The following is a 15,767-nucleotide window of genomic DNA, read 5'->3' as shown; positions in this document are numbered from 1 at the left end:
AGGGTGAAAGTGAGAGCTGGACGTGCTTTTTCTTAATAGTTGACGGTATTGAAATATGTACTTCCTCTTGTAATGATAAATATAATTTGATCATTTTTCATTCAAAACATAAAATCTCCACTTGAGGAAAATTCCTTGGGGAATGCAAAAAATTCTGGCCTTGTCAAATCCATACTAATTTTGTATTTTTGAACAACGTTATAGAGGTACATTTACCCATCAACCCTTAAACAACATACAGAACTAACAAATATGCAGTCACATAATTGCTGTTAATAGTGTTCGTCGTCTGGCTGACTATTTCTTGTTTTCATTTTTCTGAAAATTCCTGTCATATGCACATAAACTGATAACCACTGAACAGCTAAATATTATAGAAACTTAATTTTCTGTAAAGTTGCTTTGCAGTGATTTATATCGTAAAAAGTGCTATACAAATAAACTTGAATTGAACATTTCAAAATATGTAACAAAATTGACCCCATGTAAAGTAGGCAGATCTTTCTAAATTCATGAAAATACGATACTTGCATTTTCTTTGATGCACAAAAGAAAGATTTGTCTCATGTGATTTATTTTTGTGATTCGTCTTCTAGATTTTGGTCTGATGTTAGTGTCTTTTTATTTGTCCAAGGAAATGTTAATTACATGCTCTCTTTATGTCATTTGCACTTGATGACTGAGCAAAATGAATGAGTATATCGTTAACTTTTACATTTTGAAATATTACACAAATAAACAAACAAAAAATAGTATTTGAAATAGTCTCTAATGTCAAATTAATAATACAAATAATGATAAACTGTTAGATTTCATGGATTGATTTTTTATTAGATTTTTTCTTTTATAGTTCCCACAAAGTAATCCTAGATTTGGTCCTAAGGAAAAATGAAGGAAATTTTAATTATTGCTTAATTGTTTATATGTATGTTTATTTATTACTACTTAAAAAAAAATATTTTTTTTTTGAAAGCTTTGTGCTTTTTATTGGTAAATAATGTTAAAGATATTTCTTTTACATTTCTTTATCAGTACTATCCTGTTAAATCCTTTATTGTGTCAAAAATTCAAATGAATGTACATTCTGTGACTCACAACCAACAGCTTTTTTGGCATTGAGATCATGCAAGAAAACTTTGCCAAGACATTTGCCAGTTTATTGTATTCTTCATAATGACTTTGGTGTTTACTTTAGATGATTTGTTTGGATTTTTCACTTTAGAGAAACAATATGAAAATGTTTACTTTCTTTGCAGCCTCATTATTTTGCTGAAAAAATATTTCATGCAAGATTATTAAAGTTACCCCACATTTTTCTCTTCCAAGAAGATATTAAGATCTTTATTAAATCATTGTCTACCTCCTGTAAAAGTTTTTGTTTTATGTTAAAAATTGTATATGGATTATATGTGGGGGGTGGGGTGTCACTATTTTGTTCAATAAAATGTTGAAATTTAGGGGGGAAATATAAAAATGTAAAACGTGTCATTTTATCAGCTGTTTGGACTCTCATTCTGACGGCACCCATTCACTGCAGTATCCATCCACTCGTAAGCAAATGATTTATTGCTCCTATGAAGAAACAAACTGTCTACATCAAATTTACATCTTGAAAGGCCTGATGGTGAGTACATTTTCTTCAAATATTATTGTTTTTGGATGAACTATTCCTTTAAATGTTCCAGTAGGCAGTGAGCTTCTGTGTGACTGGCATGAAAGGAAGCTTCAGTTACAAACATTTCGCTTCCAAAGCTGTTGGCAAAAATCTGCAATGCTCACTGTGAACTATCTATTAAGCCTTTCTTACAAAAAAGATCTCAGAACAAGCGATAACAAAAACAAGAAAACCAAACAAAGACATGTAGCACATTTTTAGAGAGTGTTGTATTACAAAAGAAAGAGATATTCAAGTACAGACTGGCTGGCATTTACAAAAATAGCTTAAAAATGACCTTATGTAATAAAGTGATGAATGATTACTTTGGTCTTCTAATAACATGCTTGTGAACTGGTTTTGCTCACAGGGTCTTTCAGAAGAGCCCAACTGAAGATATTGACTCTTTTCTCTGCTGCATCTCTTTAAATCAAACAGTTGAAAGTCTTTCATCACACAGAGCCACTGCTGAACTACAGTTTGTTACAATGTGACTTTATGCTGTTTCACAATTCAACTGTTACCAAGAAAAAACTATGAATATACTAACATGGGCATAAAAATGACAATAAAACAAGAGAAAGGAAAAAGGCATTACAGTATATAATTACAGTATATACAAACTATTTAGCATCACCACAGCATTTCATAATTCCCATATTCTTGGTATAAGAATCAGCTCACAAGACCTAGAAGAATAAGAATAAAACTCTTAGAGAATATTTGGACGGCACAAAGAAATTAGACAAAGAATAAATAAGTTATTGAAATTAATCAGTTTTATATATTTTTGTTATTTCAATAATTACATGAAAAATTGTTGGAATAAAAATTAAAAATAAATGTCAAAGCTATGGCAGATGTTTGATTTTATTACACGAAATACATACCCAGGTAGTCATCCATGAGAGATCCAATGGCAAACTAATAAAAAAGAAACAAATTGAATATTTAAAAGCCTTAAAAATATATATTTGTATACAAATAGAAATATTTAGCATATTCAATAAAAAAAAAGATGATGGGGATTTACAATATCATTCTTATCCACTCGAGTTCCCACAATCTTCAGTCGAATTTCATCATCTTGTTGGATCACAATGTCCTGTTGAAGAAAGCGAAATGAAATGTTCTGTTTATTTCTGCATATGAGGATTTGCAAAGAATTCCCTTCAATAAAACAATTCCTAAAGTTATTTATTGGGTCTTACCTCATCGACTGTCTTATAGCACGGAGGATTTGAGTTTGGGTCGAACTCCATCTCGGAGGGGATAGACTAGATATTACAGAAACACAGATAAACGACAGCTACAAGAGTCAATGACTATGATTTACACATTTATATACAGTATATATACAGTATATATATATATATATATATATATATATTTTAAACTTAAATTTAACATTTATGCATTTAGCAGACGCTTTTATCCAAAGCGACTTACAGTGCATTCAGGCTATCAATTTTTACATATCATGTGTTCCCGGGGAATCAAACCCCCAACCTTGGGCTATATAGCGCAGTGCTCTACCAATTGAGCTACAGGAACACACATGTATATATACACACACACACACGTCTGGTCAGCTATCCTTGTGGGGACTCTCCATAGGTGTAATGGTTTTTATACTGTACAGACCGTATTTTCTATCGCCCTACACCAACCCTACCCCTAAACCTAACCCTCACAGGAAACTTTCTGCATTTTTAGATTTTCAAGAAACTTCATTCTGTGTAATTTATTAGCTTGTTTACCCGTGGGGATCTCAATTTAGGTCCCCACCATGACACGAGTCCCCATGAGTCTGTGTGTATTCAGGTTTAAGTCCCCACCAGAATAGAAAAACAAGTACACACACACACACACACATATTCACAGAGAACCTACATGACGAGAAATGAAACAAGACATGGGGCCAATTTCTGTAAAGAGTCCAACCTGGGGGGAAAAAAAGAGAGAAAAACATTATATATAGGTCTGAAAATGATATAAATTATCAATCATTGAGCAAGTAATTTATTCATAAGGGCTCTTGAATGCTGTGATCTGTCTCCTTGAACTTAAAATGATAATAACAGCACTAACAGAAGATAAAAAAGCCCGTACTTTGTTAACCTGTGTGACAACAGCATCCACAACTTCTCCCTTGAAGGGACGAAACACGATGGCTTTGTATTTGACGGGATACAACACAAAACCTCTGCCAGGCTGGATAACACCGGCCCCAATATTATCGATTGTGGTCACTGCAATAACAAAGCCATACCTGTGAAACAAAAGACAGACGTTAGAGATAAACATTTCATAATATTCAGTGAAAAAACTCAATCTCGATCTTTCTGTAGGACTTACTTCCCAGTACATGTTCCCTCCACCTCGGTGAACAGCTTCTGTTTGACTGTGTTCAGAAGATTCGGTCCAAAGTATCGTGGATGGAGGAGAATCTCATGCTCCAAAGAGATCTATGGTGATGGGTTATTATTGAGAAAACAACAACAAATACAGGGACACTCATAACTTCTAGAACCTAGAAATCATCCTCCATTAGCAATTAAATTGACAGTTCTGTACTTTTTATAAAATGAGACAAATAAGCATAATATACATCAATCTAAAATGAAAATATTTGACTGTTAGCTAACGTTAGCTGTATCATATCCAGAGAACAAACAGCATCGATGAATAACGTTACACGAGCCGAATGTATGAAATACTTATTAATGATCTACATTTTACACGTAAAACCGAGAGAGTTACGAACTTACGTGATAAAACATCTCTTAAGAGTTTTGGTCTTCCAAAAGTATTGATTTTAAATTAAAAAATCAGCAAGTGTTGGTTTTTCCTTGATCATGAACCGCCACTCAAAACCGCGAAAGTAGCTACAAGAGTATTTCCGGGAGACTTTTCAAATTAAAAGTCATGCAATATCCTAGAACATATTTTCCACAATATAGTTCGCATAAAAAATGTCCAACCTCCGAGTCAAGCAGACATTTCTTGAGCTATTTATTTTATAAAATAACTATTTATTATTATTCTTTTTTTTTGTTAAATATTTATTTTGCCTATTAAAAATTTGAAAACACATTTTAAAACCCCCGAATTATGTGATTTTGTAGCAATAAATATTATTCAAATAAGATTATTTAAATGTCATGCTATATAAAGGGTTCAAAAGGATGTTAGGATATTTCCTGCGTGTTACAGCTTTAATGAATATTCAAATCTATCAGGCCATGCGTTTTATTTAATTCTACATTGCACCATTGTATATATGTTCACACTACATGGGGCACAAATTAATATTATGGTTTTGTTAATTAACAACAGTTAGACACACACACATTACTAGATATTTTACACTTATGAGGTGTAAAATTGTTATTTTTTAGGAGTTTAATGTGTTTACATTTAGATACTATTCATGCTAGGTTAGTTTTATGTGTCATTTATTTTTGGTTGCATATTTGTTAGGTCTCACAGCAAAACAATGTATGTATTTATATGTATTTATATATTTTTTAAAAATATATATATATTTAATTTTATCTTTTTATTTTTTTTGCGTTACAATTGTGTTGTTCTCACTAGATTTTTACTCAATCAATTGCAAAACTTACGCAAAATACAAGACAAGATATGACCACAAGAGGTCACTGCAATTCCGAAGTTACGCAATGCGCGGCCTTTGTAGGATCTTTGAAGCTACTCAGGACAAGCATTTTAGTGTCTGCTTTTAATATGAATGCTTGCTTTAAAGACACGGAGCGCAGTTACAATGCTATTGAACCAGAAGATGTTAAAATAAATTATCCATAAGTTTGAGTTAATTCTCTCCTAGTCCGAAAATTATGCCAAGCAACTAATTTCTGGCTTTTCATGTTCTTCATTTTGCCATGTCAGGCTATAGAATCCTTATGAAATTAAGAAATACTAATGTTTGACTTCTTTGGAGTAGGTTTGCTAAGAACAAAACTGAAAAGACTGATATTATGAAAACTAAATAAAAAAACAAGCATACAATATAGGCCTATAATTTTTTTATAAAGTATAGTATTATAATACATAATAGTAATTATTACTTTAATAAATACATCGAGTCATTGTAATACCTTACTTAATATACCAGCAATGAAATATGCGATGTGTGAAATATAGGTCCCTTGTACTAAATGTTAAGTAACAAATAAAGCTTAAACGGAAACCCAGGAAAAGGTGTCTGAAACCTTCCAGTTGTGATGCTGTTTAGCTTTAACAGCACGTTTTAAAAGCTTCTTTTCACAAGCAAATAAAAGCAAATGCAGTGGAGTGCTAGGTCAGATAGCTGAGGACTAAAGCCATGCATGCTGATGAGCATGGGCAGATGTCCACAAATATCTGAGCATGCTGGAAGGGGTTTGCATCACGCATATAGGCCAAATCAAAGATGGTCCTTGGGGACTTCTTCATTTTGTCCATGCCACATTCTCGCAGGGAGCTGGCACTCATCGCATTAACCTTGAAATTATAAAAGGGTTACAGATGTCCTCACAGTCACAAGTTCATGGCCTTCATGCTGTGGATACGGTGCCTTCGTTTAATCAAAGCCTTTATAGTCCCTCCTTCTATTTCTGTGGAATTGTGCCATTCCTATAGATCAACTCATATAGCAATTCATCCGTTTCAAATTGATGCTTTGAAGTGCAAATCCAAACATACTGCACAGAAAATATTGGATGGATACAAAGTCATTCTGGCCAAGCTCTGTGAAAGAGTACTTAAATATCACATATTAGTGGTATATAAAAGCACAAAGCCATGCTGAAAAACTAAATCAGAAAGAGGTCTGCATGGGATGGGACATTGCACCTGTTTTTCATGAAGCTGTATTGACCGAGTATCCATTATCATTCCAGTGCAAATGAATATAACAACTGTGTTGTGAATTGTAGCATTAGAAATGCTATTTTCTGTAGTTTGCTTAAAGTAACAGCAAAATGCTGGCAGTCTCTCCATTGACATTTAAGGTATTTTTGGCTATTAAATGTAGTTTGGCATATTGTATATTTTTTATATTAATATCACTTGTATTTCATCACTTTCTGCAAAACAAGTTAATTCTGCTTTTGAAAGAACCAAATAGCCACATGTGCATAAATAAGAAATGAACAAATAAAATATATTGCTATCAAATACACAAAAGTAAACTCTGTTGTTTCTCAAAGGAAACAAAATAAGAACTAACTAAATAAATAATTGTATGAAATATGTAAAATTGCAACTTTTCTACATACATAATTATTTCTGAAGCAAATACATATGCATGAACAATAAATTAATAAAATGCATTATGTTCATGTATTATAATTAATTAATTAATTTAATCACTTTCTGCAACGCACAAGTCTGCTTTTAAAGGAAACCAAATAAATAAATAAATAAACACATACATGAAATATATTACTTTATGAAACTTATAATTTTTAAATTGTAATTATTACTTTATAAATACGTCACAAATTTTAAATGCAGTAAATTCGGCTTTCAAAGAAAACAAATGCATAAATAAATATAGAAGATATATTATTATAATGAATGAATTTAATCTTTTTCTGCAACACAGAAATTCCGCATTCAAAGGAAACAAATATATAATGCATAACTCCCACATAAATGTTTTCTTTTCCTTTTTTTGTGCTCTCAGAAAGCCCTGTTCCTGAGCTTCAGCGCACTACTCTCCTTCCCCCTCTCCCCCTGCTCTCACCAAAGGTAGCTTTCAGATGCAAAATAAGCAGACATATGGAGAGGAGGTCTTTCTCCAGCCCTCCTAAAGATTCAGATTGTATGACAAATCACGTCCACCACCACCCTCCCAACCCCACACAGAATCTCCAGACAACAGCTTCATTAGAGTGAAAGAAGGAGTTTTTGCAGCTTTGTCAAGTCAAGCTCAGACTTCTTTCCCTTCTCAATTACTCCATTGTTGGCGAGAGATTCAAGTTATTGCACTCAAAACCATATGGCCGATTTGAACACCTACAAGTGATGCCATCAACTCAGTGTGTTTCAGGGGGCATTACATCCAGAAACTGAAATACACATGGCACATTTTTCATCAGCAAATGGATATGCAATGATAAATAATGTTTGTTGCAAAAAAGAAAGACTACTAAGCGAAAAGTCAAATGCATGGAAAAGTCTGTTGAGGTCAGCTGTATGAACTTATCATTAGTTAGGGAATTGCTGTATACTTCCTCCCTTTTATGGTGATGTAGCTTGTGCAAAGCTTCTTCTCATTTTACCAAAGAGTTGCTCTGGTTACTTTCAAATATAAAGTCTTTAGAGACACAGCTCTCATTGTTAGCGCTGATGCAGGGTAAACTAGAGGTAAATTATGCACTTGCACAAACACACAAAGACAAGTGAATGCCCCACCGTAGGGTTTGTATTTAGACTTGGACATCTGATTGATAGTACTAGGTTCACGAACTGGTACATTATGTGTCTGACTCACAAAGAGAGACGAAAATTTACATGCACATCGCTTGTAATGAGATTCCATTGCATTTTGATAATAGCACCTGTTCAGAGATCTTGTAAATATACACACACACAAAAAAAATGCATTGCAGGTGCAAATTCATTTAGTTATCATAAATGCATTTCATACACAGGACATATCTAAAGAAAATATATAATAATAATAATAATAATGCTAAATGTATAACATTTATTTTTAAATAATTTATATTAAATAATAAAATAAAAAATATTCCTTTTTTAAATGAATACAATATAAATAATGTAACATAACTAATGTTGTTGTTGTTTAATAAATGTTTTTTTTAATTGATTAAAAATACAAACATTCCTTTTGTAAATTAATAATACAGTATCAAATAATGTGACATAATATAATGTCATTATTTTTAATAAAAGTAACATAAAAATACAAAGAATAAATATGTAAAATAATTAATTATATTATAAAACACCACATACTTATTTTGATCATTTTAGACGAAATATGGCAAATATTTAATTTTACTTGTAAGCCTATAAAGAAAGAAAGAAAGAAATGAAAGAAAGAAAAAGAAAAGAAGAAAGAATGTAACATTAGTGCAACACAAAATTTAATGCAGTTAATGAAAAAAAAAGGATAAAGTGGAGATTTTTAAGCTCAAAGACTATTAAACAGGGAGAGCCGAAGTTACCGCTGTCTTTAAACACTGTAACCCTAGAATTTATTTTCAGTCTCTGAAGGCCTTCTCGAGGCCGTGGGGGTGATTTTCTTATTTGGGGTGTGGTATGCCCGTTCAATTGAAGCACTGGAGTAAGGAATTAATTATCATTGAAAAGTAATGGCCCTATTCTGCCCTGCTTGAATTCTGAAGAAGGAGAAAGGGTCCTCTGGCCCCGGTCCTGCCTCAGCGCCAGGGGAAAGGATTATTCCGGGGATTACCATGTGAAAACTTCTATCAGACTTTCTGACTCAAAGATCTTTTGCGCACAGTAATCGCGTTAATACCCGGGGATTAATGCTGGGCCGAATGCAAAATTGAATTTTAATACGAATTGCATAAATAGATATAAAATAAATTAAAAGACCATTCACCCTGAGAATAAAGAGAGTTGTGCGCCTCACACGTCACATGCCAATCCAAAAGCGCAGTATGAGGCCACAGGTCGAACAAGAGCAATGCACCTTTCCACACCTGCCATGCAAAGCTTTCGTTTTAATGCTGCACTCTTTTTAATGTTGCAAAAGCCTTTGTGCATTGTGCATTGAAATATCAGTTCTATTCAGCTCGCATATTTCAGTTTACTCGCAGCAGACCCTCAACCACGTGCGTTGAGATGCTTTCTTTTTCAAATGTGCAGTGTGCATGATTGTTTCGGGGTCCAGATTAGACTCTCTTTAAGCAATTCAGTTGTTTCATTTTCTCACGTGTTTCTGCTATTGAAATGCATTCAGGTCTCGTGCACTTGTGCCTAATCCTGTCAAAATCTCCTAGGCAACATCTCTCAGCTGTGCGCGAAGCCCTTCTTCCTCCCCACCGCCCCCATGGAGAAAAAAACCCTGACACATCCATCAGTTTTGTGGAAATAAGTAATGTTAAGTAACATTGTAAAACAATAACTTTTTTATGACTTAATAAGAGCAATAAGTGCCAGGTCCAGGCCAGATCGCTAATGCTCTGAGTCTGACTGGAAGCAAAATAGTCATTCAAGCTGTTTTCCCTCTTTGAAGTTATTACTGACAGGTTGGTGTTGTAATAGTAAAATCGATCTCCCCCATCACCCCAGCCTGGACCTCCATCAGAGGGGCTTTAAAACCAATACATTCGCCATAAAAGCGTAAACAGGACTAGCACGAGCACAATAATAGCCTACAATGTATTAAATATATATATCTGAATAAAAACGAATATGTATGTATCGTCTATTGTTTATTCTATAATCAAAACACCTTCCATGACTCTATACGTCTTTATGAGCCATATGAGTTTATGCATCTAAACTTATGCGTCTTGTGCACTTGTGCTTCACTTCACACCAGCGAAAGCACAAACGTGCCTCAGAAGCGGGGTGTTTTTGTTCACGCTGGGACTATTTGAATAAGAATAATGCTATTGGAGTGTCGCAGGCCGAGAAAAATGAGTGACAAAAGCTCAGAGGCGCAGAATTTGGACGGGGGACAAGCCGTATAGAGCTGAAAAGAAGAGAGAGGAGAGGCGCACAATGGAACAATTCGCCTTATAATCGCTTTGATATATCATACATGCCTGAAGACTCTAAACATTGTGTAATTATTTATAAATGACTGTGCCCCAATCGCCATAATACCGCACGGAGAAAGGCGCCGCAGGTCTCTCCCCAAACTATTTCTAAATAGTGCCCCTTCATTTTTTTTCCAAAGAGGGGCGAGCTGCTTGCAATTGAATAAATTGAATAATTAATGAACAATTGTATGGCTGTCTCATAAAGATGTCTTTAAATGAAACTTAAGGGATTGGACACAGTGGAGAGGTTTGATTGAACTGCATCTTCACCTTGTGAGTTATAACCGCTGCAGGCAGGGCGGAATAAAAGGGAAATACAGAAAACCTTATTTAAACGGGAAAATAATATAATTTAGTTTAACTTATATGTTAAATAATAATATTGTGTTATTTAAAAAAAATTAATGTGAAATATGAAAAGAATAATTTAGAAGTAAAAATTGTGCATTTAAGCAATAAAATATTTTTTATGTTTTTTTTTTTTTTTTTTTTTTTTTTTTTTATAAAACGAATGAACATTTAATTTTCCAGAACGCTTTGCCAGTTCATTTGGATTTTACATTTCTGTGCTTGTGTACATTGGACATTGTGTGCATATTTTGTGTTGCATGTTATATTGTTTAGTTAACATTGTTTTATTTGTGTGGGTGAAATATGCTCTGTGCAGAGAGGCAAATTCTGATCAACTTTAGTAATCATGCGGTTTTACATTATTGACCTTTCTTCTATTCTGTAGAATAGGTCGAATTTGTATATTAACATATAATAACGACATAAACTGATAGGTAACATTCAGTAAAATACACTTAAAATCCCAAACATCTTGCAAATTACAAAAAAAAATTTTTAATAATAATATTTTTGTACATCGAAATATAGGCTACTTATAATAACAGATAGCACGTCGACCTTGTGTGTAGAATGAAAATATGCTGAAAAATTATTAACAAGTCACATTTATAATCTTGCATCAATCCATCAATCCAAACAATTGTGTATATCTTATAAAGTAGCCTAGTGTAATGCGCTATGATTTGCTTAGCGCGCAAAATACAATCTATAAATGGGCAGGGAAAAAAAACTCTTCTAGCCTCGGGCCACTTTGTGATGTCCATTCTTTTCAATTTCCTTGAGATTTAAGTTATAGTGGTCTTGGTGCATGCTGGACAGATAGCAACAGCTCCGCTCGCGTGGCTGGCCAGCTCTCCGGCTCTCTGATTGGCCAGCGGTGATTACAGGCACGCTTCAGAGGGCGAACAAACAACGGGCATAAATTATGCTAATGAGATGGTCGTGCGGCACGGGGCAGACCTGATGCAAACCATTCATTCATCCTTCACAAAAATGCCAAAGCGATGGGGGTACGTCCATTGTCTCTTCAGGGTATATAAGGCAGGTGAGGCCAGTCGTGTGCCAAGCTCACAAGCTCGCACGAGCTGATTGAGGGGTAAGAGCAAGACAGACGCGTGCCTTAAACTTCAACACAAACTATCTTCAAGGCTCAGCAAGACTTCAAACACCCAGTTTCATCTAATAAGGTGCGTATTTGAAGAACCAAACATCATCAGTGCTACACGCAGAGAACTTGGAATGATTTTCTAAGCTTGTGTTTGGCGTAGGTATTCCTAACTTGTATTTTGCCATTTCTCCAGGTTATCAACAATGGAGACTGTCTTCTCCGACATGGACACCTCAAGCTGTGACTACTCCTTTACGCACACAGATGATGAGGACTCACGCAGCAGCCTCCACTCCGCGTCCCCCGCGTCCTTCTGCGGCAAGCCGCCTGCGTCTCCAGCCGAGCTCCAGCAGAAAAAGAGGCGCAGGGGGCGCGCCAGGAACGACGGCACCGTGCACGTGGTGAAGAAGAACCGCCGGATGAAGGCCAACGACCGCGAGAGGAACAGAATGCACAACCTCAATGACGCCCTGGATGCCTTGAGAAGCGTGCTGCCTGCCTTTCCCGACGAAACGAAGCTGACCAAAATCGAGACTCTGCGCTTCGCTCACAACTACATCTGGGCGCTTTCCGAGACCATCCGGATCGCAGACCAGCGGCAGAGCAAGCCCAGAGACCCTGCGCTGCTGTTGCCAGGACTAAGCTGCATGAAAGATGCGCCCAGCCCCGGAGGTGACTCTTGCTCCTGGCCATCCGGAGCATCCTCCTCGTCTTCATCTCCGTCTTACTGCAATTCAGACCCGGGCAGCCCTGCAGCCATGGACGACTTTGGATACTTACAGACCGATGTAGTTTACAGCTACCACAACTTTGTACCTGGCGTCTATTAATGTGACTAAAGCATTCTCATGTCTGTATAGAGTCTGCAGAAGTATGTAGTGTAAAATCAGAGGACTTTGCTGTTACCTTTCTTATAGAACCAAGAGGTACCAACATTAGGTATTCACTGTTTGCCTTAACGACAGTTCACAGATGAGAATGTTCTTATTTTTGTACGTTTTGTTACCGATATTGATGCCTTTCCCGATATCTTTGCACTTTTCGCATTCTTTGGAGCATGACATTAAACGCCTGTTAGAGAAAATTATCATTTAAACCAAGACAGATTGGCCTTTGCAGTCCAAGGTGAAAAGTCAATATTACAATTTGTAGAGCGATAAAGCAGAAAAGCGAGCGTGAAAATTCAGTTTCAACGCTGTGACAATGGACTGAATGGACAAGACAAAGATCTGGCCTTATGCATTATGTATTTTGACCCGAAGAAACCTCTCCTGTCTGGCTGATCCATAGAAGAGTACAGTTACTCACGACTGCTTTCCCACCACTTTCTTTTTGTTTTATTTATTCAACCTGTTGATTTCGTATGCTATTGTATTTTTATTGTATATAAAGAGATTTATTCTATTATGTATTTACCTCAAAATATAACTGGTGCAAACATGTTTGTACAAATAAATATAACGTTTTCTATAAAAATATTCTGTGCTTGCTTGTTTGTTTCATAATGAGATTCTATGCATAAACAACCCATAGCAATGTCTGCCAAGATAATGGGCATCATTAATGAGCGCATCCACTGAAGCGTCACTCTGGGTCACAGCGCATAAAATAACGGTTATGCAGCAGGTGCATGGGTATAGATCAGAGATACAGAGTGAGCGTCATCTAATCTGTCAATCAAACTGCGCGTGCACATTCTACACACGACAGCGCTTGATTATATCAAACCGTCTGGATGAGTTTTAGGGTCTCAAAAATAAAAACTAGATCTAAAATGCACATTATATTAATATTGCTACAAATGCACGTGCTGCCATTTCAGTGGGTGTGTATTTTAAAGTTATTAGCTATCTGAAGACTAAATTAAATTACATAATGAAAGAAATATTTTAACTTTGTTTGTTACCATAAATGTATGAATGATAACATACAGGTGGATAATTCAAAGCCACGTGCTGATTTAAAGTTCACCAAAACTGCACATTGCACAAAACAACTCTATTAGCATCAACAATACATAGTAATAGATATACATATACATATATATAAATATTCATACATAGTACTTAATACTTTATAAGCCTGTGAAACCAGGCCTACATTTTAAGAAGATATATCACCTCATTATTGGCTTATTACCTTAAAATGGTAATATGGCTTATTAAATATAGATTTTATCCATCAATTAAAAGGTAACAGTATTTCATTGCAAAATCCCGTTTTTATAATATTTTATATTAAATTACATTACATTTTATACATTTAATAAATTGCAATTATATACTTATATATATATATATATATATATATATATATATATATATATATATATATATATATATATAGTAATTATATTATATAAATATAAATATATATATAAATTAATTATAATTATATAATTTAAATTGCATTATATATATATATATATATATATATATATATATATATATATATATATATATATATATATATATATATATATATATATATATATATATATATATATTTTTTTTTTATTTATTTTTTTTTTTATACAGTTTTTCATATGAAAGCTTAACAGTAAATCAAACAGCTTTTATCTTTACCAGTTATACGCTAATCTGCGCGTTCAGATAGTAGGAACATTCCTTAATCCATTGCACAATTAGATACAAATAACAACCATTATAAATAATATTATAAATATAATTCAGAATTTTATATAATTATATACAAATTATACAAGTATGTTCTGGTTATCTGCGGACCTCATGTAGACTGTATCGAATTTTTTGCGAACTTCATTGGAGTTTTCATTGTGTGCACGTTGTGTATGTGTGGATCAGTTGAAGGGTTCAGGTTAAATCCTCTGTTTGGGAGTTCCGCATGAGGTCCAGCCAAGGCTCTTGTATCTGCACGTGTCGGGGAAAGACAAGTATAATAGCGCGTGCTGAAAGCCTTAGGGAAGGGCGCATGCCAGCTGAAACGAAAGGGGGCACAGACATGATGTTTATCACCCTCTCATCACGAAAGTAATCATCTGCAAGGGACTTCAAAATTAATGTCTGCATTGACATTATGACTACATTTCTTTGTTCTCAGTCACAGCGTCATAAGCTTTAAACTGCTACCCTCAGAAAAGCACCTGCAATACAGCCAGTTTATTATAGCCTATTCTTTAAAATGTACTGTACAAAACTACATGCACATATGAAGTTATCAAAATAGAAAGTGCCAATATTCTGGAATTAAACTTGCAATTCAGTAAGCATTCACAAAAGAGAGTCAAATCCTATTGTGATTTGAAAACTTCTTGATGGTTTAATTGGTTGATGCATTCTTATATTTCTCTTTAAGAACATTTTCCATATTCTCAACTAAAAGAATATAGCAAAGATAAAAGAAAGGCCTGTGACTGCGGCTCACAGATGAGTGCTATTCCCTCTCTCCCCCTTCCCTCAGGGCTGACAGCCTGTATCAGTGCAGAAGGCCTCACTCGGGTCACAGGTCACTCAAGGGCAGGAGACCCCTCACCTCCCAAGGAGATGGCCTCCCATGTCAACCACCACAAAAACATCAAAACAGCCTTCATGTTTGTACAGCCATTTGCACACAGTGACATATCGCAGCCCTTCAGAGACAAGGATGTGGGTAGACATTATGCCTTGGGAGGTAGATATACTTGACCTCACTTCTGTCAGAAATATCACTTGTATCACTTCAGTGAAAAGTGATTGAAAAGATGGAGAGGTAGTTTAACTGGGAACATAATGAAGAAAAAAAAACACTCTCAACAGATTCTGTCACATATGCACTCTTGTAAAACAGTAAATGGCTGTAATTCTTTATCGTTTAAGCATGTTTTTGAATAGTTTTAAGTCTGGTATATATAACTCTATATAGA

General features: G+C 34.8%; 2 protein-coding genes across 2 annotated transcripts; one reads left to right on the top strand and one right to left on the bottom strand.

The window, feature by feature from the left end:
- Positions 1-1,548: 1,548 nt before the first annotated feature.
- Positions 1,549-4,539, bottom strand: LOC113057871 (DNA-directed RNA polymerase II subunit RPB7). The gene is made up of 8 exons (XM_026225426.1): positions 4,426-4,539; positions 4,013-4,122; positions 3,767-3,926; positions 3,548-3,598; positions 2,866-2,931; positions 2,688-2,759; positions 2,545-2,578; positions 1,549-2,343 (listed from the first exon to the last, which is right to left on the bottom strand). The coding sequence occupies exons 1-8, from the start codon at positions 4,435-4,437 to the stop codon at positions 2,330-2,332; spliced, it is 519 nt and encodes a 172-aa protein (XP_026081211.1). The 5' UTR covers positions 4,438-4,539; the 3' UTR covers positions 1,549-2,329.
- A 7,045-nt stretch (positions 4,540-11,584) lies between these two features.
- LOC113058152 (neurogenin-1-like) lies at positions 11,585-13,360 on the top strand. Its single transcript, XM_026225828.1, has 2 exons — positions 11,585-11,963; positions 12,078-13,360. The coding sequence occupies exon 2, from the start codon at positions 12,088-12,090 to the stop codon at positions 12,712-12,714; it is 627 nt and encodes a 208-aa protein (XP_026081613.1). The 5' UTR covers positions 11,585-11,963; positions 12,078-12,087; the 3' UTR covers positions 12,715-13,360.
- Positions 13,361-15,767: the final 2,407 nt, after the last annotated feature.

The sequence above is a fragment of the Carassius auratus genome, chromosome 39 (genome assembly GCF_003368295.1).
Source record: "Carassius auratus strain Wakin chromosome 39, ASM336829v1, whole genome shotgun sequence".
Taxonomy (NCBI): Eukaryota; Metazoa; Chordata; class Actinopteri; order Cypriniformes; family Cyprinidae; genus Carassius; species Carassius auratus.
This window is presented reverse-complemented; position numbering and strand designations above follow the sequence as displayed.